Source organism: Pagrus major, chromosome 24, assembly GCF_040436345.1.
Source record: "Pagrus major chromosome 24, Pma_NU_1.0".
Taxonomy (NCBI): Eukaryota; Metazoa; Chordata; class Actinopteri; order Spariformes; family Sparidae; genus Pagrus; species Pagrus major.
In genome coordinates, this window is record NC_133238.1 from 945,979 (window position 1) to 972,978 (window position 27,000).

At 42.1% G+C, this 27,000-nt stretch overlaps 1 protein-coding gene across 1 annotated transcript in view; it reads right to left on the minus strand.

The window, feature by feature from the left end:
- prr12b (proline rich 12b) overlaps positions 1-27,000 on the minus strand; it is a 79,508-nt gene that overhangs the window by 31,040 nt on the left and 21,468 nt on the right. Inside the window, exons 2-9 of the mRNA XM_073462211.1 lie at positions 21,854-22,011; positions 21,348-21,509; positions 16,707-21,097; positions 15,316-15,528; positions 10,214-10,288; positions 3,119-3,938; positions 1,544-2,148; positions 1,341-1,457 (exon numbers count right to left, since the gene is read on the minus strand). Coding sequence (XP_073318312.1) covers positions 1,341-1,457; positions 1,544-2,148; positions 3,119-3,938; positions 10,214-10,288; positions 15,316-15,528; positions 16,707-21,097; positions 21,348-21,509; positions 21,854-22,011 — 6,541 coding nt within the window. The remainder of the gene's footprint in view (positions 1-1,340; positions 1,458-1,543; positions 2,149-3,118; positions 3,939-10,213; positions 10,289-15,315; positions 15,529-16,706; positions 21,098-21,347; positions 21,510-21,853; positions 22,012-27,000) is intronic.

The window sequence follows — 27,000 nt, forward strand, 5'->3', positions numbered from 1 at the left end:
CTCCCTCTATCTCTCTCTCTCTTTCACATACACACACACTTTGCCTTCAATCATCTTCATCTTGTCTAGCTCCTCCTTCTCCTCCTCTCCTCGTCGACTTGGTTCTATTCCTTCGTTTTCCCCCATTCCCCAGTTCAGCTATCAAAATGTTCAGCTTTTTAAGCCCATTCAGCCTACGACTTTTCAGCCATTCTGCCTTTTCAGCTTTTTCTGCAAATTTTTCCCCATTCATTCTTATGGGGAAATGTTCAACTTTCATTCTGCTACTGCTTCAGCATACGTTCAGCTAGAGAAATCATTCAGCTATCAAAATATTCAGCAATTTTAGCCTTTCTACTACTACTACTAGTACTTCTACTACTACTTTACCAATACTTCTACTAATACAACTTCTTGTTCTGCTACGTCTAGTATTACTACTACTACTTCAACTACTAATTATTTGTACTATTACTTCTACTACTACTACTACTACTTGTACTACTGTTTCTTCTACTACTTCTACTACTACTTCTACTAATACTACTACTTGTACTACTACATCTACTACTACCACTTCTCTTACAAGTACTTGCCATGGTTTGACCCATCATTAATGAGTACTCATGTAATAATCTTGCAAGACGGGCTAATGTACATTTATTTACGGCTACAGTTAGTTCATAATACTGGCTAATGTACATTTATTTACAGCTACTGTTAGTTCATAAGACTGGCTAATGTATATTTATTTACAGCTACAGTTAGTTCATAAGACTGGCTAATGTACATTTAGTAGGACTGGACTGGTCTGCACTGTCGAGGACATATTACACACAAAAAATATAAAATCATTCGTGTAGCCGAAGATCCTTTACCTTGATGCTACCATGTGGATATACAGTATGTATAAATGTAGGCTCCAACTCAGGTCTGGAACCAGGCTCCAACAAATGGTCAGTTTGGACCTGTTTTCTAATTTAAATATTATTTTACATCAAACAGTAGCAGTGGACATGATAAAAGTACAGACTTAAAGATGCAATTCAATTAGACAAAACAATAAATATTAACAAGAAGTTTAGGGTTTCCCATGTAGGTTCCAGAGCCTTAACTCTAAACCTTCTATAAGCAGGTAGGGAGCCTCTATTACATCTCTTTTTTGCCATTTTGTGCCTTTATTAGCCAGCTTACAGTGAAGGTATACACAGGAAATGTGTGGAAATAGAGACAGGGGAATGTGTTTTTTTCTTTAACCCTCAACCATTAAGCTACTGGACACCTCAAATGTACGTCATAATTAAGAGGCAATGTAATGATATTTTATATTGATTGACCCTGTGGGAGTCCTGAAAACTCACATTACTGGTTGCACAGAACTGCCTTTGACCATCCTTGATCTCTGGGCTGAATTTCTGGAGCAAGGCTTTCTGCACCCTCCAGATTGGTGGGGGCTCTCTGCCTGTCTGCAAGGCCATCTGATGATACAAACAGACAGTGTATATCATTAATAGTAAATTATTAATCACCATACATACTTCCTGGGAGCTGTATGCATACTCACCTTTAGAGTCCCGATGTCCTCACTTCGAACCACAAACTCGTCCCGTTCACGAAAGATTCCCTCGCCTCCACTCTCACTGTCCTCCTCTTCACTCTCACCGGCTATAGCAGCGTCAGCCTGTTTCTTTGCCAGGTGGAGGGAGGTAAGACGCTGAGATGCTGGGGCTTCTTCTGGGGTTGGAGGTGATGGTGGCGGAGAGGATGATGAAGAGGGTGTGGAAGAGGAGGGTGAGGAGGGGGAAGGCTGCCCAACTTCAGGTTCCTGGTCCTGATCAGAGGATGATGGGGGAGGTGTGGTGGAAGGAGGAGGGATGGACTGGCCCAGGGGAAGATTGGAGAGAGGTGACAACGGGATGGCCGGAGGGGAAGTGGATGGGGGTGGAGAGGTGCCTGCAGTTGGAGCCGGCTGGAAGGAGTGCTGCTGCTGCTCAGAAGGAGGATAAGTTGGATTTGCCATTTCCTTTTCCTGCCGGAACAGCAGTGGGGATGGTACAGAGAGACACAGGGGAGGGAGGGGTGAGGGTGAAGAGTAGGTGGGTGGTGAGGGGGAGATGGACCGTGATGGGGATGGATGTTCAGGAGAAAGCACAGATCCTGATGGAGAATCTGAAAAACAATGTAGCAAGAGCAAATAAGAACATTACCCTCTAACTGCCCTCTAAAGTTTTTTTAAGGTCACAGGAAATTACTTTGGGATCGCAATTTTATTCTATGGTTTGGAAGCTTTATCTGGAGGGATTAACAAGAACATGTCACATATCACAACCATCATTGCTTTGTGCGGGCAGAGGTCCTGCACCACCCACCTGCACAGCATTATTGGGTACAGCTGGTCAGTAGGGGTAGGAAATTCTTACAAAGCAACAACACAATCTTTCGCCTGTCTCCCACTAATGAACACGGCCAATTGATTTAACTTATCTTAAAAAATATCCAATCAAGGTCCATTAAATTGCTTTCTCATGGTCCTCATCAGTGAATTTGTTTGTTTACTTAGTTGGCATTAAGTTGGTTCAGATGTCATCATGTGCCCCCAAGCCTGCTATAACAAAAAGCCTTGAGAAGAGATACACTCACATTCAGCTTGTCCTCTAAGTGTGAGTAAAACAAATGTGGATGAGTGAAAAAAGTGTTGGATATAAGTAACACAGCAGCTATGAAGAAGAGGAGGAAACGTCATTGACAAGGAGTCAGTAGTTGGAGAAAAAATCAAGGAGAACATTGACATGACATCAGAGAAGATCTTTAAACAGAGACAGAGGTTCCATCTCCCCCCATACACAACCACTTACTACATGACAGATCTTTCACAGTCACATCATTACACATTCTGACAGGTGACTCCACCTGAGGGACTCCCTTTGCTGATGAAGGCCATGAGATACAGTTAAAAGCTCTGAAAAAAGCAAGTGAGTGGACCATGAATTAAGATTATTTTGTCAAACTACTATTTCCAAGTTCAAGAAATTCATTTTTTTGAGAAGAGGGAATGTTGACTGTCAGTTAACATTCCTAAAGCTAAAAGTGGCAGACAGTAGAAAACAGACAGATAAACAAACAACAAACATTCATTTACCTTCAACCTTAGAAACCTCCAAAATCTGCATTTCAGACATCCTTTCCTCTTCATCTTCCTTCTGATCTTCCAGGGGTCTTTGTAGACTGTGTGGATGTATCATTAAATCTTTATTATCTACAGTCTTTCCTTCTCCCTCCCTCTCTTCTACTCCTCCCTGCTCAACCTCCCTCTCCACTGCTTTTTCTCTATTTGACTGTGGGGAGACTAATTTTTGGTCCTTCTTGTCCTGTATGTGTTGCTCATTGTACGTGAGCGCCTCCTCTTTTCCATTCTCTGTACTGGGGATTAGGGGAGGAATGGCAGGAAGGGGGAGGCTAAGATGTGGTTCCTGTGGAGTAGGCAGAGACAAGGTGGGTGGGGCTTTTAACATGGCAGAAGCCATTGCAGCAGCCAATGTGTGTGGGGTGTCATAGAGGGCAGAGATGGCAGATGAGATGCTCTTCTGCAGGTCCTGATTCTTACTGACCGAGTCCTCCTCATCAGAGGAGAAGGAGGGCAGCGTCTCCAGGTTCCTTTTAAGCTCCTCATCCAGAGGCTTGCAGGGACTCGGACAGCTGCTGAGTGCCAGGTCCGCCTCCCCGCCCTGCCCTCCCTCACTGAATGTTCCTGTAGGCTGCTGTGGAGGAGTCTGTGGTAGGGGAGGTTGAGGCGAAGTTAAGGGCCTGATCCCCCCCTTAAGAGAGAAACAGGGGTTTAGCGCTTCTTGTTCACCTTCATCATGTCCATGCTCAAAGCCTGTCTGTTTTTTGCCTGTCTTCAGGAAGTCCAAAAAAGAGGTTATGAAGCCAGGTTTGAAGTCGAAAGCCTTCTCATCAGCCTGCAAAAGAGCAGAGTCTCATCACTGATGAGCATTTATAATGTTGTCACTCCTTTTCCACTGTACTGGGATTGTTTGTCAGTTAACTGTATTCCTCTGTACACTAACTTCTGACCACTAGGTTGCAGCGGACCAAGCTGTTAGCATAATTTTATCTCTATATAAAGCTATGATTGTGGTGAATGTGTAAGTCAACAGTTTACACATCCACCATACTCAAAGCAGGAACTAATGAATTGATGATGAATGAGTCCAATATTCCCTCTTCTTTTAGTTCTGATATGGTCCCCACCAATTTCAGAGAAAGAATTTTTAGGTCTTTACATATTTATCTTTGGTTTCTATCTGTTTCTGTCTACTGTTTGATAAAGTAGGGCTAACAAGGGTTTTATTGCCAAATATAGCTGCCTGCAGCTGCAGGAAAAGAGGTTGATGAGAGTGGTGAGACTGAAACAAAACAATTCTCTGTGACTTCATTACTACGAGAGACCCCTTTACATATACACATTTTTTATACATATTTTGACCCGTTGTACATATAAAAATATTGCTTTTTAGCAATTTTAAACTAAAATCAATTCTGCCACTAATGTGTCCTAGGTCTAGATGATTTGTTTGTAGATTTGATTTGTTTGTAGTTTCCCTTGCTTTTGTAATTCTAGAAATGGGTGCTAGTATCTTGACAGACATAATGTGACAGACCAATTCAGTAGAACCAAACAATTTAGCAACTATCATCATGAATTAATCAGATTGATTAGGCTAATCAATTGGTCTATAAAGTGTAATCATCAAATGTCTTGTTATGTCTGACCAACAGTCCAAAACCTTGATTAATTAAATATCAGTATTAACTAATAATTTGTGTCAGTTAGTGTGGTATCATTTCACCCAAATGACAGATTTCTCTTTTACAATTAAAATATTTTGGATATATACATGTAACTAATCTGATTATTCTAGATTTTGTGTTGTTTCTAAATACAGATGCTTTCCTGAAGCTAGCCAACATGAAGAATCACACACCATCTATGTGATACCTGAAGTGATCAAATGATTAATCACATCTATGTTCACTCGGATTTACCCTCAACTTGCTACATTGTTCATCTTTAAAACAATAAGAAAAATACTCTTTTTTTAATTTTCTAAGTCATGTTTTTCTTCAAAAACATCTGTAACTTTTTCATTAAGTTTATTTGTGTGAAATACGTAATATCTCCTGTAGCAATTGGCATGTGGAATGAACAATAATCTATTATATTAAAGATATGGGAATACATAAATAAGTGTGAAATAAGAAATTGAAAACATGAAATCAACAGAAAGAAAAAGACGAACACAGAAAAATTCTGATGCTGGTAGAGGTACATCAGGACCAATTAGTACAAAATTTACAAGGCCAGGTAGTGAAGATGCGACGGCGACAGATTTATTCTACTTTTTACCACTGAGGATGACACATTGATTCAGTTAACATATTATTTATCACAACCAATGCTGTATTGTAGAGTCCTTCCAAAAGATGCTCACCCTGACTCCTAAATTCCCTCTCCTGGCATGAATTAAATCCCTGAAAACTCATCTATGTTCCTCACATTTGCACATTAGGAAACTTTTTCCATGAAAAAAATCCCTATGTGGCTTTAAAGTGGCTTTAAAGTGGCTTGGGTGTAACGCCACAACTTTGCCTTAAGTATGCAAGATTCTATTGATATGCAAACGACTGTGAATATAGCCCCACCCCCGTTCCCCAGCAAGTGGAATGTACCTGCATTTTTTGAAAGTATGGAAACTCAGAATGCAAAATACAGATAATTAGCTCCATCTGCATACCTGACATCTTCTGAAAACAGCTTGTTTCCCAGCAACATTATGTTAATAAAATGGAATACCCCACCACGCCAGTTGACAGGATTGGTTCCTTAGCTTTGTGACATTTGCAACCCTGGCTGTATGATTCTGTATTTTGTTTTTTGTTTTACAATTCAATTCAAAGGGGGCTTTATTGGCATGAAAGTTTAACAACAATGTTGCCAAAGCATCTGTCCAACAATGGACAGAACACAACAAATAACAACACAAAACACAACACCAAGATTGATTTACATTAATTATGTACACAGTATATACAGTGTGTGTGTGTGTGTGTGTGTGTGTGTGTGTTGGTCACTCACTGTCCCTCAGGTTGTGGCATGTTGACACATATTGGGCAGCAAGGTATGCCCTGTCTCCTTCTCCCAGGAGTATTTTTAATTTTGATATGTCGTTCAGCCCTTTGAACGCTGAGATTACCGAGTTGAACTTATTAAAATAAATGTTCCTTGTTTCATTGAATGCTTTACATTGTAGGAGAGAGTGCATCTCTGTCTCAACCTCACCTGTTGAGCAGTGACCACATGTTCTGTTTTCTTTTGGTTGCCATGATTGTTTGTGTCTTCCTGTTTGGATTGTCAGTCTGTGGTCACTGAGCCTGTACTTGGTGAGGATCTGTCTCTGCTTTCTATCTCTGACAGTAGAGAGATATTCTGCTAATTCATAATCTCTTTTTAGGGCTAGATAACATTCTAATCTACTTTGGCTTTTAGTTTCTTCTTTCCAATGTTCCAGATAGGTTTCTTTACATCGTGTTATAATTTGCTTTACTCTGATTGGTGTTTGGAGAGCAGTGTTGTTGTGAGGCTGGTCGGACTGTGTCTGAGAGGGGGCAGTTAGCCTCAGTACCAACTGACATAGGGGACTCTTTTCTGGGCTCAGCTCAGAGTTTTACTCTGTCATTGGTACACTTAATTTTTAAAGCAGAAAAGCTCAACCATGGTGTTGACTGGTTATTTCGCTCATGATATGTCTCGCATAATACCAAAAATGCCGTTTGGACAGGTTAACAAGGTTAAAGACTTGATTTTCATTGGAGGGGGTCTTTAACCTCTGGAGCTGTTTTGATTGTCATTACTTTTACTCAACTTAAAACAGTTCACTGAATGCAGGCCATGGGCACTATGGCAATAGGTAATGAAGCCTTACGGACAGCAGGTGGCAGCAGGGTTCCTGAACTGAAAAATTAAGTAACTGTGGCAACGGCTGTCCTGGAAACAACCATCTCTCTCCTCTCTCTTATGTCAGTCAGACAGAGCTGGCTGCCACTCAACTATAACCCCCTTCTCTCTAAGCCTCAAATCACAAAAACATAACAGAACATTTAAATATTGTTATTTTTCTCCTGGAAACTACAACACCTTAGAATTTCTTATATTTGCATACACAAGGTTAAAATGCAACCTTTTCACACAGGTATTGGCATAAGTTCCTTTAGACACCTTGGCCCTCATTTATCAATCTTGCGTGAAAACGGGTGCAGATCTGAGCGCAGAATTGGTCTTACGACAAGACACACGTGTGATTTATGAAACATTCGTATCTGACCAATCCCAGCGTACGAATGATCGGGTCTTGATAAATGCCGCGGCTGAATTCGATCGTCATTAACATGTTACGCCCTTAAATATTCCTGGTTCGGTGGCCTGGCCCACTCAGGTCAAACATGGAGAGAAGAAACACTGGCAAGAAGAGAAACTTTTCCGAGATGGAGATCGGCATCCTGACATCCGAGGTGGAGCAAAACAAAGATGTGCTTTTTGGCAGTCTGAAGAATGGAATTAAAGGAGCTCATCAAAACACTGTGTGGAAGAGGATAACGGAGGCAGTCAACAGCGTTGCCGTAGAGGAACGGACTCCGGCTGAGGTTTGAATACAATTCTCAATAACTTAACCTATGCCTAACGATTTAAATGTATCTTTTATTCATCCGCAGCCTAAAAGCTTATGCCTGCTAATTGATCAAGACAATTCTTTACATTTAGGTCAAGAAAAAGTGGTCGGATTTAAAGCTGGCCACCAAAAAGCGTGTTGCTGCACTTAGGCGCAGCATCAGGCAGACTGGAGGAGGCCAACCACACTCCAGCCTGATCCTGACGGGGACAGAGGAAAAAATTGCCTCGTTGATTGGGTCCGAGTCGATCTCTGGCATAAGTGATGGAGGAGACACAGACGCACTCACGTCAGAGCCAGACCAGAATGGTAACTAACAACCCCCTTTTGCTTGCATTGTAAAATCTATCAAACTCTGACTGTACACAATCTCTTACAAATAATTAGGCTTACACATGTTACATGGGTATACATTTTTATTGTATTTTTAAATGTTTCAGAGCCAGGCACCAGCATCATGTCGGCCAGGTCTCCTCCCCAGAGTGGTCCCACTGCTGCCGAGAGTGAGCGTGTGCCCTCTGCCCCCCGTGCTGCGCCAAGGCCAAACATCATCACGGCAGAGGTCCTGGAGAGACAAATAGAAATATGCAGTTTATTGGCCTCAGTTGTCGGCGCACTTGAGGCAATAAATAACACATTAAAAGAAATTAATGAAACTCTAAAAAAGCCTTAATAAAATGTTTAAATGACTAAATGTTGTCCATTGTCTGTGTTTAGTATGCCTTTAGCCAATTTCACCTAGAATACGTCACATTACTGATTAAATACTGCAGAGCATTTGCAAGAGTTTAAGGTATACTTTACGTTCTAAAAGCGATGAATGAGGTCCTGTCTCCTCCGTATAGCCCCAAGTGGAGGCTGTGCTGGCCACGGTTCCATGGGCATTGGCACATCTGGCTGCGCCGGCACATCAAAAGGCACTCCATTCACTAATGCAATGTTGTGCAAAACTGAACAGGACAAAATAATATCGCACACTTTCTCTGGGGTATACAGCAGCGTTCCCCCTGCTGGTCCGAGACAGAGCCACCTGCCCTTCAGCAACCCGAAGCAGCGCTCCATTGTGACCCGTGTGCGTGTGTGCGCACTATTGAATCTGCGTTCCTGCTCTGTAGCAGGGTTTGCCAGCGGGGTTATTAGGTATTCCGTTAGAGGATAACCCTTGTCACCTAGAAGAACCATACCAAAATGTTAATCATCTGATACCTTGTTTAGTTTAATGCAATTTATCTAGGGTAGCTACTTACCGAGGAGATGACTTTGGCTCTGCAGTGCGCCCTCCTGCAGCCGCGCGCCAACACAGCTGTTTTGAAATATAAAAGAATCGTGTGTCCCTCCCGGCCACCTGGCCACCACGTTTAAAAGTGATAGCTTGGCATCACAAATCACCTGTACATTTATCGAGTGGTAGTTTTTGCGATTGATGAATGCGTAATCATTCATGGATGGTGCCTTCAGACGCACAAGTGCAATCAATTGCTCCAACCACATTTGGAAACCCAGCAATCTCATAAAATTGCCTTTTAATCACAGATTGCTGGGCATCATTGGTATGGGAACCGAATGAACTTTCGGGAGAGGGACTTTATTGCAGCCAACACTGCTGGCATCGTCCTGCTGATGGTTGGCTGGGAGACCCCAGCCCTGTCCCCGATCTCCCGCTGAAAGGTCCCAGTGGCCAAAAACCCCAGCGTGGCGAGCACCTGCACTGGTACAGGTAAGGCATTTGACCGCCTGGTTTCCCTCTTCAAACGAGCATCTAAATTGTTGCATAATTCAATAATAATAATCTGTTTAAATAGGGGAATGACTAAACATCTGACCAACCACAGTGCAACAATGATTATATCACCAGATGCTTTTAATTGTTGTTCCAGTTGTGTCACACCCATCGGAAAAAACAACAATTACACAATTTTGCCATGAGTTAATTTGCAAACACACATTTCTGCTTGTATTTATTATTATTTCAAATTTTAATGTGCAATAATTAGTTGTCATGTTAGGCTATTTAGCCTATCATATTGTTTTATTTTACAAAAAAGTGGTATCAGTAAAAACGTGGGCTTTTTTTTAATTTTTTTAATTTTTTATTTTGTTTTATTCGTTTTAAGAATCCGTTTTGATCTGTTCTAAATATGTGACTGCTTATGCTTAATGACAGCTGAGGTTTGTTTAATAATTATTTTCAGACTCAGCCAGATTTTGCTGTGCTGCACCGCAAATCCACAGACTCAGATTTGCGTACACGAGCTCAGACCTGACGTGAGATCTGATCGTAGCTTCCGCTCACGTCCAAATTGATAAATGCTGAAGCTTGCGTGGAAATGGTCGTACGCACGGTTTTCTGCCGTACGTTTGTTTGATAAATGAGGGCCCTTATGTGTAAATAAGCTAGGCAATGTGTAGCTTTCTCTACCAGAGGCTTGAGTTTGAATAGATGATGTATGCATTATATATGAAACACCTGGCTTTGCTCATTTTTGCAATTGTGTGAAGCAACTTACTGAACCGGAGAGTTTCTGCACGGAAGCCCAGGCTTCGGGATTCAGTGGATCATCAAAGTCTTTCTTCCATATCATCTGTGTTCAAATCAGAGAAAACTGCTTTTAAAATATGTTTAGTGAAGGTTAGGTCAAGCTCTTTAAACATGTTTAGTTACAACATTTAACTTATCTTTACATGAACAACAATAAAATGTCATCCCTTTCAAGATGCTCACAAATGCCAATTATTGTAAAGATTACACAAGATGACACATTTTGCTGTTGGGACCCACAGATGAAGTCATTCATTGTGGATTTCAAAATGGACTATGAACTGAACTCAGTGTCCCAGAATTCCCCATTCTTCACACCTAGGTGCAAATTCAGCTTTGAGCTACTATTGGTCAGGGTGACAGACCCCCCACTGACCAGATAGTCAAAACTCCAGCTCCTTCCTTTGTTCTCTTTCTTCTCTTCTCCTCAAGCTTCTCTCTCTTACTCTAACGCCCTCCACTCCTTCGACTTCTTATCCTCAAGGGCTCCTCTCAATCTCCCCACCACAGGGCTGCCTGCCCTCAAGATCCTCAAGATCAGGCCCAAAGAACTTCTCCTCACTGCAGCGACACGAGGTCCTGCCAGTATTCCTGATCAGTTAGCACCAGCAGCTGCGACACAAAGCTTGCCAGCTAACGTCACAATCTGAGGAACACCAAGCAAGTTAGCACCGAGCTGCTATCCTTGCAACGGAAAGGAGCGAACTGTTTCCTCCTCTGCCGACTTTCATCCATCCTTGCACAGCAAGAACAGCATTCAACATTGGAATCCCAACGTTCTCCTGCAACCACCAGCACCTTTTCTTCAAAGACTGGTAACGTTGAACTAGTCTTAGATAGCATAGCATAGCACGGCTAAGCACAGGACTTTAAACTCTGGTTGATGTAATGCATATGTGTTCAATTTATCTGTGTCCACTGTTTGAGCGTTATTGTGATCTCAGGTCAGGTTATTGGTAGTTTGCTTTCCTAGACGGCTAATTCGACGTTAGTCGAATGATGCTTCTCACAGACTCAGGGTCTTTGCATGCAACTAACCATCTTCTATAACCTGGCATCACGTCACACACACACACACACACACACACACACACACACACACACACACACACACACACACATTCCTTGAGCCTGGAGCATATCACACCCACATGTGATATCATTGACCACCATTGTTTCTTTGTTCTGCCAGACAGACACACACACACACACACACACACACACACACACACACACACCTGTATATAGTACATGTTAGTGTGTTTTCATCTTTGTGTAAATAAAAGACTTTGAACCTTCAAGCTGCCTATTTAATATTGTACAAGAGTGAATGTTGCCAACCTCTACTCTGTCAAGAACTCCAAAATCCTTCAACCATTACTAGCTATTATGGTAATATTGGTTGTAGTTATTAAATTAATTATTAATCAGAGTTACAAACAGTTTAGTACCTTTTCTGAGACTGATTTGGTGAATTGGCTATCTTTTCCCTTCTTCAAGGGTGGTGCCCCAAGGTAATCTAATGTAAATTGGATCTTATTATTAATCATAATTAATAATTATCCCTGATAATCATTACTTATTATTGATAGCCAAATTTAACCCAAAACTCCCTATTACTGTTGCATGAAGCACTACATTATGGTGCCTCGTATGATGTGAGCACAACATTTCTATCTAGATTAGGTATATATTTAAGAGGTAGGATGTGCAAATAATGTTATCTATAAGGCAGAAAATATTGACTGTCTCTATATTTATTGTTATATCTACTCTGAATATTGATGTTGTTTTCCCATTATTTTATTGCGCCCTTTTACATTATACACTAAAAGGAGGAGTTTTAGTCTGATAACTGCAATGTGTGTTCCTTGACTTATCGGTCCCTCTTTATTTATCCGTACACTAATAAGATGTAAGTTGTATATTGTATCAAATTAGACCAAAACTAGAAATGATACGGTATTTATAAGATAGTAAATAAAGACAGTTATAAGCTAGGTAAACTGGTGGGACGTAATTATCCATAATTTGTATCAAGTCAGGCAAAACGTAGAAATGATATGCTCTTTATTAGAAAATAAAAAAAAACTGTTGTAAGCAACTAATACGGCGTAACAAGGTGAATTTTGTCAAATTAGGACAAATTAGAAAAAAAATAGAAATAAGAGTCAACTGTTATATTGCTTAATTAGAGTATAATTTGGTATTGTAGTGTCTAAAAAAATTACATTTTAGGTCTAATAATGCATTATATGTGGTTTATAATTACTTGGTGATTAAGGTATTTAGGTGTATAGTATAACTGTTTACTCATATTTCTAGTTTTTGTGTAATTTGATATCAAATTCAGCTTGTTGCATCTTATTACTTAGTGTAAGGATATAACAGTTTTATTTTTTTTCTACTAAAGAACATATCATTGACAGGTTTTGTCTAATTTGGTACAAATATTGGATTATTAAATCCTATTAGTTTACTTAGCTTATAACTGTCTTTGTTTACTGTCAAATAAAGACCATATTATTTCAAGTTTTTGTCTAGTTTGATAAAAAGTATGGCTTTCTTCAATCTTATTAGTGTACTCTGAAATAAAGTGCGACTGATTTATCAGTAAAAATAGTGTAGAAACTCTACTGCTGCAGCTAGCAGTTTCTTCAAACTTTGCTTTATTTTTGTATTTAATCTGTCTTTTAGCTTTGTTGCTGAAACAACAATTACCCATGACAGAAATACATTAATCAGTAATGGAAAAGGAAGCGTAGGTTTTGGATTAAGAGCAGCAGACTTTGGGATGATCGCTGCACACAGCATCTTTCGACTATCCAACCTCTCCAGCCGGAGGAAAGGAAGGGAATCAGGATACGAGTCATGTTAAACCAGCATGGATTTAACGCTGCTCCTGACTAATGTCAAATCATGGGACTCAAATGGGGTGGCCAAACAATGGGAAATCAGAATCTGTTGTGGCCACATATTTACAGAGATGTCTCCACCACAACATCCCAGATAAAGTTGTTGCACTCAAATAGGGGATAGTGTTCAAAGCCACAGGTCTCCAGCAGGACGAGGGGACGTGGGCTCTTTGCTTACATCATTGATGCTTGGTGCTCACATGCAGTCAAACTTGATGGACAGTGTTTACCTGTCTAATGTGAAGATGCAAACCATATTATCATCACTTTCTTGTTGCTGCTGTTTACTTTCACCCACACACAAAAGAAAACATAATATTAATATTTCCTACGTATACATGTGTTGTTTATAAATAACTGTTTAAATGTTCTATGTTTGGACAGACTCATTCAACATGCAAACTAATTTCGCTATACAACACTGTGTATCATTGTCTCCCAAATTTGAAGTAACAAAAAGTAACAACAAGTTAACATAAAACTAAAAAAAGGCATTATTTTTTAATATTTAGTTCAAATTCCTTTGTGGCCAGTGACTGGCTGAAGTCCAGAGCTCACAGATATAAGCTGACACTTGGTAAGACTTTGGTGATGCTCTGCAATCTCTGTTCAGTACTTCAGCCTTCAGCGTGAATGCTCAGTTAAAAAAGGGGCTAAGTACTACAGATAGAAAAACCTTCTAACATCCTTAAAGTTGAGTCAGCACTTTAACCTAACCTTGTTAGTGTAAAATATACTGAGCTGGCTCTGTTGCTGGCTTACTATCTGACATCATTAGGATCCTGACTGTAGTGGCACCCAATCAGGTGCACCAATCCAGAAGGAGCAATTTGGGTGATTCCAAGCTACAAATACCTGGCCAACTCGACAATTGTGATGGCTGATGTGAGCTAGCTTGGTTTAAAAAACTGATACTGCTAGTGCACACACATGGTAAGATACTAAACTAGGTTTAGGGGTGCTGGATGTTTTTATTTTTTCCACTTGAAGAGGTTAGATAGTGAGGTTTTATTTTCATATTTGGTTTATTTTAAGAATAGATAGCTGTTCTTGTTTTTTAAGAGTCTTCTTTTCGTTATTATTATTTCTTTGTTTTAAACAGCACCCATTAGCCCTTTGCCTTTATAGTTTTGCTATATCCATTTTTGTTTGCAACCATTTCTAAGCTCCTTGCAAATAAATAACTTTTACCAAAAACACCTGGTTTTATGTTGCTTCCCTTTCCCCTTGCAAGCTGGGTTGTAACAGAGGATATCAGTTCAAATAATTACAGAAACATATGGTGTCACTTCACTTCACATTTTGCAGATGTCTTACTGTTGCCAAGACTGCTTACATTTCACTCAAACATGAAATACAAAGTTGAAGTTGTCATGCACAGGTCCTCTGCAACCTTCTTCATTTCAACTCTTTCTCTTACACATCCTTACATGAAGAAGTAAGTGACAGGCCTAAACAAACAGTAAGATGTAAGCAACCTGTGTGATACTACATAATCACAAGTATAAAAGATGTCTGATTAACATGGGTATCAATTATTCTGAATTGACATTTTTAATTAATATTATCTTTCTGCCTCTCTATATAGGTTTTCTTTGCATTTGTTTTCACAAAAAAAACACATAAAAGAAATTAAGAAATAAATATTATGTCAGACAAACTGTCACAGAACAGCAATTCACAAGTTGTTACCTTGTTAGATTCTAAAAAAAAAAGAATGTTCTGGGAAACACCAAAAAAAAAGAAAAGAAAAGAAAGCTGAATCTTGTCAGATAAATATTGGTAAATTGAAGTATACCGCATTGATGCAAGTGATAATTTACAAAATGATCTATGTCTCTTTTAGGCTAATTCTGAGAAGCTGGTTCTGCTCCACCAAAAACATCTTGTCTCCTTGACACTTTTTGAATAAAGAAATTCCACTGTTCATGTAACTATAATTTACCCTTAAATTTGTGCTCAAACAACCATTTGTCAGAAAGAAACGAGAGCTTAGCCAGTGCAACTGATGAGTAGAACTTAACAGTCACATGATAAGACTCACTGTAACTAATCAGCCAAAGTAGATCATAACTAGACCAAGCATTGAAACATCTGGGATAAAATACAGAGATTTGATTAATTCTGCCAGGTGCTTCTTGTGTGTACTTTTTACCTCTCCGGCTTTCTGCTGATGCTTTAGCAACTTGTTATGAGTTTGGCTCAGATCATTTCTGCTGATGTCCACAATGGTGCTGGGTCCAGGACTCAGGCCCAGAGATGGTGCAGACCCAACTGATCCATCAGAAAGAGCTGGCTCGGTGCTGGATAGTGAATCTGTCCTCAACAGGGACTCTGATGGAAGCATGGTGGGAATGGGAAGTTTGATCTGAGAAATAGACAAGGTAGATGGATTAAGACATTCGGCAGGATTTACACCAATCAGCCACAACATTAAAACCACTGACAGGTGATGTAAATAACAATGATCGTCTCGTTATAATGCAATGTTGTGCTGGGAAATCTTGGGACCTGGCATCCATGTGGATGCCACTTAACATGCACCACCCATCGAAACACCGTTGTGGACCAAGTACAATCCCCAAGGGGCACCCCCAGCAGGACAGTGCACCCTGACACACCACAAAAACTGCTCAGGAATGACTAAAGGAACACAACAAAGGTGTTGACCGGGCCTCCAAATTCCCCAGATCCCAATCCGATCGAGCATCTGTGGGACATGCTAGAACAAGTCCAATCCATGGAGGCCCAACCCCCCCTACATACAGGACCCAAAGGATTCACTACAAGTCCCACTGCCAGACATCACAGTAAATCCCCAGAGGTCTTATGACTGTGCCTTGACAGGTCTTAGATATTTAAAAAAACACACACCTCGGCCTCCCAGTTCATGTCACAAAAAAAAATTCATGTTGAAACTTCTTCTGAATTCATGGGACTCAGCAAAATCCAACAATCCAATCCCTATGACTGTACTCAAAATAAATTTTTTAGGTTATGAATTTTTCAAGTCCGGCTCTTACAGTTATAAAATCGTGAAAGGAATTAGTTCAGAGAAGTTTGACATTGTGAAATAGTATATGTGCACTGAGTCAAGGAATTAAGATACTATTATGTCCTGGCATGCCGAACAAGATGGCATCATCTATTATGCAACAAACCAAACCATTATAAGCTGTAACTTGCAAATGTTCTGAACCCAATGAAAAACCACCACAATAGATATCAAACAGATAGAGGAAAGTCAACATAGTGCAAATATCTACCAATGAAATAAAACCACTGAATGTAATAAATAAAATTACCTTTTTTACAAGGTCCTTTGAATTTAATAGTTTCAATTAATTTAGAAGTTTCATCATGATTTGAGACATTATTTTTTCCTCTATTTCATTGTGTCGTGCCTGAGGGATGATGTATATAATCTATTTAGGTCAACCTTTCAGCTTTTGTTATGATTTAAGTTACAAAATGCATATATAATTTAAGATTTCAAAACTACAACTTTAAACAAAAACACTGAAATAACTTAAAGTCCACTTTTACCTTCATAGGTCTGAATGGATCTTGCTGTGGCTGCTGGGATAGCTGTTGTTGTGGTTGGTGGTGATGATGTTGCTGCTGCTGATGATGCGGTTGGTGATGAGGACAGGAAACATGCTGCTGATGATGCTGTTGCTGTTGTTGTGGCGCTTGGTGGTGATCTGCCTGCTGTCTGTGATGTTGGTGTGGATACTGTTGGTGAGGCTGCTGTTGGTTGCACTGTTGCTGTCGATGCAGCTGTTGAAGATGATATGGGAGGCTTTGTGCTTTGTTCATGTCTTGATGCATTTCAACAAGCCCTTCCTCCCTCCTGCCTCGCCCACGACCCCGTCCACGACCCCGCCTGCTTTCTCCAGCCACTGATCCCACTAGCCGCCTACAATAAGGAGGCTCTGGAAGAGGACGTATGCGTGGTCTACCTCGTGGGCGAGGAGGGCCTTCACGTTTTGGTTTAGTTGGTTTCCTGCCTCTTTTCTTGAGAGCACCGTGGGAGGGGGGTTGTGAAGAGTGTCCAAGAGAAGGGTAGTTGGAGGAGTGGTAGAAGTCCATGTCACCAATTAGTGGACTGAGCCCACTTACTCCTGATGCCCCACCAGCCTTTCTACAACTAGAAACCAAGTCAGGGAGCAGATCAGGAAGTCGTCGACTGTTGAGGCGAATATCAGCTGGCACATCAGCTTTATCCTCATCGTCCTCAAATTCATACTCCTGTGCATAGTTTTTCTTAGTTTGAGGGTGTGGCTCCCGCCGCTGTTTGAGCAAGTGAAATGAGCTTGTCTTCAGCAGTTTCTTGGTTCGAGAGGAACAGAAGATAGGTGAGGTCAGACCAGGAGTGCTCAAACTTCCACCTACTCCCACAGCTCCAATTATCTTGTTAAGTGAGCCATCCCCTTGAACTGTTGAACTTAATCCTATAGCCAGAGTTCGGGATTGGATGAGGCCAAGCTGGTCAGTATTCACAGTGGAGGGAATCTCGTGGGTCTTCAGAGAGTCATGGTCTGAGTGCAGATTACCATTTCCTGTTTCAGGAAGGCTGTTACAGTACTGTCCATAGCCTTGATCATTGTGATGGCCAACTATATCATAGCCCTCTCGAGCTCCTCCTGTTTTTAAGGTTTTCATACCCTCTTGCCCCTGCCCATGATGCCCGGTAAGGCTTTCTTGAGCAGTTTGTCCTGCCCCAGAATCCCCAGCACAGCTTGACTTGTAACCAGCTGAACAAAAAATGTCTTCCATCTCGGGAAAGAAAGAGCGATCCTCATCTTGCAGGAGAGAGTCTGGAAAGCAGATGGATGTTAGAGGTGCAAACCGCTGGAGATGCTGAGCATGATTTTGTCCTTCTTTACCCACTGTGTCAAACTGGTGTTGTTTGAGCTGGTCTAACTGGGAGTGTTGGGGCTGTTGCTGTTGTTGGGGAGTTGCCATATTTGCTGCCATCCGGTGGGAGAGTGGATGAGCTAACTGAGAGTGTGACAGCTGATGGTGAGTGCGTGCTTGCGGTTGGTGGTGGGCCTGACGCTGGCTGAGGTGGTGCAGGTGTGCAGGGGTGGACAAGCCCAAATCTGGCTCAGAGAGGAAGTCATGGATATCTGAAGTTGTTTGTTGGGGATGGTGGTGAGGTGTGAGTCTGTGCTGCTGTTCATGTCTGTCTCCACCAACTCTCTCCCCTCCTGTAACTGGCACCCCAACTCCAGTTCTGTCCAGAGAACATCCATTGTCTCTGCTGTTCGTTCTGGAAAGAGATTGTTCCAGCATGTCAAGCGGAGATACTGAGTTCTGACCTGCTCTGGTTCGATCTCTTTGCTGACCTCCAAGGCTGTATTGGGTATCTATACGCTGAGTTTGGAGCTGGAGTTGCAACTGTGAGGACTCGTTACTCTGTTGGCTCAAAGGATGCTGCTGTTGCTGTGAAGGGGGTTGCTGGGGGTCAATCTTTGTGTGGGTGGTACAGAGGACAGACTCCAGCATTTGTGTTTGCTGGGGAGGATCTGACGGCGAATCCATCAGAGAGAGGGAGACATGGTTTTGTCGAGCCTGCTGCACATCTGGTGTGTTACACAAGTAGGCATTGTCATTTGCATCTGAGGGTTTCTTCAGCTCCATGTGAGGGTGGCCGTGTGAGTGGGAATGGGAATGGGGATGACTATGCCGAGAGTGTTGAGTGTGCTGACAGTGCTGTGAGATTTGGGAGTGCTGAGAGTGCTGCTGAGAGTGTGAGGACACATGTGAGGTATGATGGGAATGTTGAGAATGTGGGTGCTGTGTGTAGCGGTCCCCTCTTCCATAATTGACCACAGAGTCTAGGGAGTCATGCTGTTGTTGATGGGAGAGGGAAAAAGAGTCACTCACCCCTCCTGCCCCTCCAGCAGTGGACTTTGATATCGTCAACTTTGACTTTGTCTGCTGCTGTTTCTTCTGTGAAATTTCCAATGGACTGTTTAAGCCACTTGCTGCATCACCAATTGCCGTTCCAGGACCTGAAATGCTGGCGCTAGTACTGGTACGAATGACACTTTGAAGGTGGTAGCGCTCTTCTGAAATCTTGTTCATTTCATAAGTCATTCCCTTGCTTTCCCCATCCCTAGCCTGTGCAAGTGCTTTGGTTAGTTGCTCAGAAGGTGGTTGATGCTGGGATGCACGGGGGGTGGAGCTCTGGGTATGTAATAAGTGGTGGATGAGGAAATCGTCATCATCCTCTTCCTCACCATGGGATCGTTCAACTCTCACTCCTGCTTTTGTTTTTGGCTGTGGTGGCATTGAGTGGTAGGGCTGGCTCTGTGCTTGCTGCGTACCATTGAAAACTTGTGGTGAGGACATAAAAGAAGGAGAGAGGATGGAGGACAGGTATTTTGTGGCCCCTGAGTCTCCGGGGGACTGTGCATGGCGGGCAGAAGCAGGAGAGTGCAATCCAGGGCAGCTGATTGTAGAATTGATGGAGGGTGATGGACAAGACTCAGGCAGGTGGTAAGAGTTGTTGCATCCATTACCAACAGCAGCAGCCCTGCTCCCTGATCCTGCAGACGCAACTCCACTGCCAAGTACAGCAGCTCCTGGAATGGGTCCACATCCTGTTGATCCTCCAGCACCCCCATACCCCAAGGAAGGGCTGCCTTCTCTTCTAAGAGAAGCTGAGCCAAAGCTTGATTCCCCAAAGACTATCTCTGCAGAAAATGAGCGTCCCCCTGAGCCTGTATCAGGGAAAGCCTTCCCTCCAGCGCCCCTTGCTCCAGAGCTCAGGTCTTGGGCATGAGGTGAGTCGAAGCTTCCATAAGACTCGGCCATGTGTATAGGTGGAGGCTGGCTGGGAGAGTGGGACTGGGCATGTTGCTGGGGAGGGGTCTGGTGTGATAGCCCCGTGCTAGATTTGGCTATAGATGGAGAGCCATAGGTAGAGAGGCATTGTTTGGGTGCTGGCTGTTGGACAAGGGTGGATGACACCACTGGTAGAGGAGGCGGCACTGTTGCTGACTGAGGTGGGGGCTGCTGATGAGAGGGAGCGGACAAGGAGCCAGTGCTTGTCTTGGAGGATGAAGAGGAGGTAGAGGAGGCTGACGGTGGAGTGTGTGGGGTACGGGAAGAGGATGATGCTGAGCCCGAAGAAGAGTAGCCACTGCTGGAGCTAGAACTCTTGGCTCCCTTGGGGCCAGATGAGGAGGAAGCGGAGGAGCTGGAGGGTGAGGATGTGTAGGGAGTTTGGATGATAGCTTGATATATCTTGGACTCCATCCGTGGTGAGGGCTTGGAGTCAGAGGTTGGGCTCTGCTCCTCCATGGGACTGCAGGACACTCCAGAATGCCGATGGTGGCTGGCTATCTGCTGGTAGCACGGTGATCCACCACAGCTTACATACTGCTGTAGGGGGAGTGGTGTGGATTGAGCTGGGGATGAGCGTTGGTAATGCTTAATCACACTGTCCTGCCGGGAAACTGCCAACTCTGGAGTAGGCTGGGGCGGAGGAGGTGGAGGGCGCAGAGGGGCTGTTGTAGGTGGCAGGACTGATGTGGAAGAGAACATGGAGGCGTTATAGAGTTGGGAGGACTGGTTGTGTAGCTGGGAGGACAACAGATTGAACTGGGTAGGTGGTAGGTGGCAACTGGAGGAGGTGGAAGGGGCTTGGGTCTGAGAAGAACTCTGGGAAGACAGCAAGCGATCAAAGCCCAAGCTGGACTCGGAGGGTGTTTTGATATGCAGCAGAGGATCATGGGGTGATAGTAAACCATTGGAAGTTGGACTAAATGTAGGTGTGTCTTGAAGGGATAGTGAGGGAGTGAAAGATCGTCCAGAGAAAGAGCCAGGATGCTGATATGAAGAAAGGGCTGAGGAGGAGGGGAAAGAGCTGGAACTTGGAAGTGCCCCTGAAATAAAAAGCTCAGCTGGGGCCGTGGTATGCATTGCTACAAGACACAATGTAACAAAGACAATTGTTCAATGGTCGATGCAAGTCACTTTTCAAATTTAACAAACCAGCAAATTTTGAGTTTGAGACTGAATATTTTTGCAAGTTATTTTGCAAATCAGATTATTATATAGAAATAATATAATAATATATAATAATAATAATTCAATAGTTAAAATACAACCAAAAATTTAGTTAGTTTTATTTTTAAAGGTTAGCGTTTGCTCCCCTAACAGGCTGACACTTACCAGTTTGCCAAGAGGGAGTGCGAAATTGAGAGAGAAGGGATGAAGCAGAGGGTGGGGGCTGTGGACCTCTGGACTCAAGAGCTGAAATCAGATTCATGACGGAGGGGTCAGGACCCGAGGGACTGGCATGGTGGAGGCTGGCATCAAAGAGCCCTGACAGGCCTGGCAACAAACCATAACCCTTACTTAATTCATGAAAATCATATCAGAGATCATATAATTGTCACATAAAAAGTTTGATAAAAGTCTTTCTTTCAATTTTTTTTCTTTTTATTGTTTAACTGTTCTACTTATATTTTTGGATATGACAGGATCTGACAAGAGTCAGAAACGCTGTGTTTTGGAAGAGTTCAAAAACAAAAATAGTAATTAATACAAATTTCACACCCAGACTATTTATATATTGTAGGAGAGGACATATTCTTAAATTAAGCTGAGAGTCAACATATATTACTTTCGAAATACCTACTTCTACATCTGTATTTACAGATCCAATGAGTCCTTACCAAGTGTGCGTCCGGCCCCACCCCAGGCGCCACCCTGTCTAGAACCTCCTGTGTGATGGTTGGTTGCATAGCCCTGGAGGGGGTGTGGGGTGCCATAGGCTTGCCGGTGGAGCAGTTCTGAGTCAGGCTGGGATGACATGGAGCTTCCATACATAACGCTGAGGAACACAAAGATATTAGGTTTGACTCCATAAGGACACTTATTGACAACAAGTCAGCCTCTTTATACTGGACAGGTCAGGCTGTTGGGCCTACAGTCTGGGAGTCCATTTACCTGTTTAGAGCATCCACCAAGATGTAGTATGTAGCATCTTTTCCACCAGCATTTGTAGCATTTGTTCATCCTTTATGATATGGTGAAGCATTTTACTAGAGTTTTTTTTAGTTTAACTACTTTACTGGCTAGTAAAATTAGTACATTTAGTGATTATAACCGGAACCAAAATAAGGTGATTAATTTGTAAGCATTCAAAAGCTACAGCTCACAGACCCTGTGGTTGCTAATACTATGTTCAGGCCATATATGTAGAAGTAACTGTCATTATGAAATGCCAACTTCAAGTCTTAACTGCAAAGGGTTTTCTGAAAAATAATTTTAGATGCTAAACTTGAAAACTATTTTAAACCTACCACAAGAAATGTGGTATGGTTATAAAATAGACTCCATTTAATACTGATGCCTCTATATGACCCCCAGTAGCAAATTAGACCAAAAGTGACAAGATAGTGTATTTGTTATAGTTATTGTTATGCCTGTCACCGGGTCTGATTCCAGCTCATCGTGGTTGGAGTTCTGAGCATGAATTCTGGAGCCTCACAGCATGAGAAAAGAAGCTGCTCTGTTGTCTGTTGGTAGGGCATGGTACTAAAACAAAAGTTTATTTGTGTAAGTACTTATATAGAACATTTCTAGTCTTAGGGACCACTCAAACTGCTTTTCAACACAGGTCAGCATTCACACACTGGTGGCAGAGACTACCATACAAGACGCCACCTGCTAATCAAGAGTGATGCACTCACACACCGATGGAAGAGCCACTGGGAGCAATTTGGGGTTCAGTATCTTGCCAAAGGAAACTTTGACCACTGACCTTCCGATTGAAAGGACTACTGTTCTACTCTCTTAAGCCAAAGCTGCCCTTCAGACATGTTATATAATATTTGTTGTCTGTGGTTTTTCCCACAAAAAAGTTAAATTACCTTTCAAAATTACATCTATTTGTTTCTCCTTCAATTTGAAATCCATAATAAATGAACATGTGTGTTTCTTTTCGAAGTCTAACTGCTGGTCCCCTCTTCACTTGTAATACATTCCCAGTGTATGTGAACTTGAGGTTCAACATCACACTACTGGATCACAATTTTTTCAAAACAAAGTCCTGAAGGTATGTCCACATCTTAAACTCTTAATCCTTCAGCAGATGGCTGATGGCTGAACAGATATTGTCTTTGAATCTTTTCTCATTGCAAAGCATCATTAGTACTAATTACCTGTCCAGCTTGGCATCAAATACACATGGTCTCTCATGTTATATTGGCAATTTATAGGAGTCTTCTTAAACATAATTGCACTGCTTGTACTCCACTATCACCTCTTGCTTAATTCCTCTTGCAGTGTGTCTGCATAGTTTGCTTGATTGTTTTCTATTTTAAAATAGTTTGTACTTTCTTTTTGCATGTCTGTACTGCATTTTTACGTTCAGGATCCCAGGAAGATTAGAGGCAAATCAAAGAAATTCTAATGGGGACCCTTTATTAAACATAAACATCAATATCAACGTATATGTTGGCCAATATGCACCAATATTAAAACTTTATTTTATGCAGAAAAAGGTCATTTATAATCATTAAATTCTGAGCAAAGTTTATTGTTTCAGTGCACTAATGTCTTTTTAGACAATTAGGTTTATTGTTCAAATTGTTGTATAATATCTTGTATCTTGTTACATATTTAAGTCACAAGTTTGATAGTCACATTTGAGCGACCACTGTAAAAAATGTGTGTATGGCAGCTGATATATCGATATCAGGTTTTACACCCTGTTATCGGTATCAGTATTGGCCCCAATAATCAAGTAACGGTTGGGCTCTCTCATCATTCTGCACAATGAGGCTCATAAAAGTTAAGTCTTTTATGGGTATAGTGTCATATTGGGGATGCTCCGTATTTTTAACGTTCACATGGCTGCATCATCCATCATACGACTGTCTTGAGTTCACTACAATCCATTCCATATGACATAAACACGAAATAACTCACATCACATTATTTTGGCCTGACTAGGGTGTAGACAGTGTGGATTGACCAAACACTTCTGTGACAAGGACACAATCTCTCTCTAGCTTCCCACCCATGAATGTTGCCAATTGTATTCAAAGCCACCCTGGAAGCACCACCAAAGAGTATCTATAAGGATTATGTGGCTCTTTGCGGTAGTGTTGAGTGTTTGTCTCCTTGCAACACCCAAGGGGCTGTTGGAGCATTTCTAGGGAAGTTGGTCAATTTAGCAAATAGTAAATGATTATCAGAGATAATTATTTATTGTGTTAAATAATAATATCTAATTTACATTAAATCACCTGGGGAACGCCACGCTTGAAGAAGGGAAATGATAATCAATTCAATCTCATAAAAGGTACTGAACTGCAGGGCGTTCCAAATGCAACATCTCTCATCTCATCTCATTATCTACCACTTTTTCCGTGAGGGTCGCGGGGATGTTACCGCTTTATCCCCCTTTGCGGGGGTTACTAGAGCCAATCCCAGTTTCCCTATGGGCGAAGGCCAGGGTACATCCCTGGACGAGTCGCCAGCTTATCGCACAAGGTGCCACATAAGGTGCCATCTGCACATCAGGAGCGATTTTGGGTTCAGTATCTTGCTCAAGGATACTTCGACATGTAGACAGGGGAGCCCTGATTCAAACCAGCGACCTTCTGATCACTAGTCACCTGCTCTACCCACTGAGCTACAGCCACTCCTCCACTGAGCTACAGCCGCCCCAAATGCAACACGTTATAATAATATGTTTCTTTTAGTGGTAACAGAGTAATAAACGCGTTACTAATAATATTTCAGTAATATATTACTACAGTTAAGTCCCATAATGCTTTACAATCTGCTTTACCAACCAAAGTGAAGCGTTTATTTTAGTTGAATTATTCAATATTAAATAGACAGCATGTAGGTTCAAAAGCCTTTATTTAACACAAACAACAAACACAATGTTCTGTATTTGTAAATTGTGTGTGTGTGTGTGTGTGTGTGTGTGTGTATCTGGGGAGCAAGAGGTTCCAAGATGCCAGGCTGCATGGCATGGACAAATAAAAACTACAAACAAAATGGCTGTCCAAAGAGAACTACAACACCACCTACACAGAGTGGACTCAAGTCCAATATGGCGGCTCACCACATGTTTCTTTGATAGGAGAGAAACAAAGAGACAATGATGGTTCTCACACCATGTGCTCACACCATCTCTCTTAACCTGGCACCAGTTTGTCACACACACTCTTTCTTCAGCCTAGACCATATCACACGCCGGTGTGATATGGTCTAGGCTGAAGAAAGAGTGTGTGTGACAAACTGGCCCCAGGTTAAGAGAGATGGTTGGTTGAATGCAAAGACACTGAGTTTGAATGGAGCATAACTTAACAAACATCAATTTAGCCATGTGGCATCCAACATATGTGCTTACATCAACCAATATTAAACAGTCCTATGCTTAGCTATGCTACGTTATGCTGTTTGCTATCAAGGCCCAGTTCAACGTTACCAGTCTTAGAAGAAAGAGGTGCTGGTGGTTTCTTAGCTGATGGGTCAATGCAGGTGAATGTTGTAATCCTAATGTTGAACAGTGTTGTCCTGCTGTGCGGTGTGAAGAGAAGGTGGAGGAAACGTGTCGCTCCTCTTGTTCCTTGCTAAGTTAGCTCTGTACTAACTTGCCTCATGTTCCCCTGCTTGTGGAGTTAGCTGCCAAGCTTTGTGTCACAGCTGCTGGTGCTAACTGACCTTGAGTCCTAGTAGGACCTCACATTGCTGCTTAGGAGAGAAGTTCTGTGGGCCTGCTGGACCAACAGCTGGCAGCTGTTGAGCCCAAGAGGGTCCAGGAGAAAGAGCTGGGGAGCAAGGCAGCCCCAGTGGGAGAAGAGAGAGAGCAAAGAGGGAGCTGGAGTTTTGATAACCTGGTCAGGGAGGGGTCCTTCGTCCTGACCAATAGTAGCTCAAAACTGTGTCTCTGGGCTCTTCAGTTAAGTTCAGAGTCAATTTTGAAACCCACGATGAACAAATTTATCATCAGTGCAGGGTCCAGCCATTGCACTTTTAAGTTGTATTAATTTCTTACAAACGTGTGCCTTCAATTACCAGAAAATATCACTACTTTTATCTCATAAAACTGTAATTATGCAGTCACAAAACAAAGGAATTAGTTCTCTGTCATAGGGGTAGTGTGTGTAATGTGTAATGTGCAGCATCTGCATGCAGCCTCTGTAAGCAAGGTAGACAGTGTCATCTGGATGGAAGTTAACATGGTTAAACAGGCCTACTGAATATGAAGACAGTGAAGATGGCACAACAAAATAACAGCCTTAAACCAAACAACAACAATACCTGAAATATAAATTCATCGCTACTGGGGATGCTTATACTCTGAAGCCCTTGTGTGTGAAGTGGGGAGATGCTTTCAAAGAAACCTCAGGCTGAGCAGATGGTGGATTTAAAAGCAAAGGTGGAGGACATGGAAAATTGCTCCAGGAGATGCAGTCTGTGGTTGACAGGACTACCAGAGGGATTGGAAGGAAACAGCCCCACCAAATTTGTCGAAAATCTGCTGCAAAAGTTCTTGGGGACCGACAACTTTCCAAATAGAATAGGGCTTGAGCGTGCCCACAGGACACTAGCTCCAAGGCCAAAGCCAAGCCAATCATCCCAGCCTTAATAATACAATTCCTATAGCAATACCAGAATAAAGAACAGGATTTGACACTGGCCCGACAGTGGGGCACGCTGTGACATGAAAAGAACATCATCCGACTCTACCCCGACTACTCATTTGAATTTCAACAGAAAAGACGGAGGTTTGATGTGACAAAGAATAACCTGCGGCAGAAGAAAGTGGATTACGGGCTGATTTATCCTGCTCGCC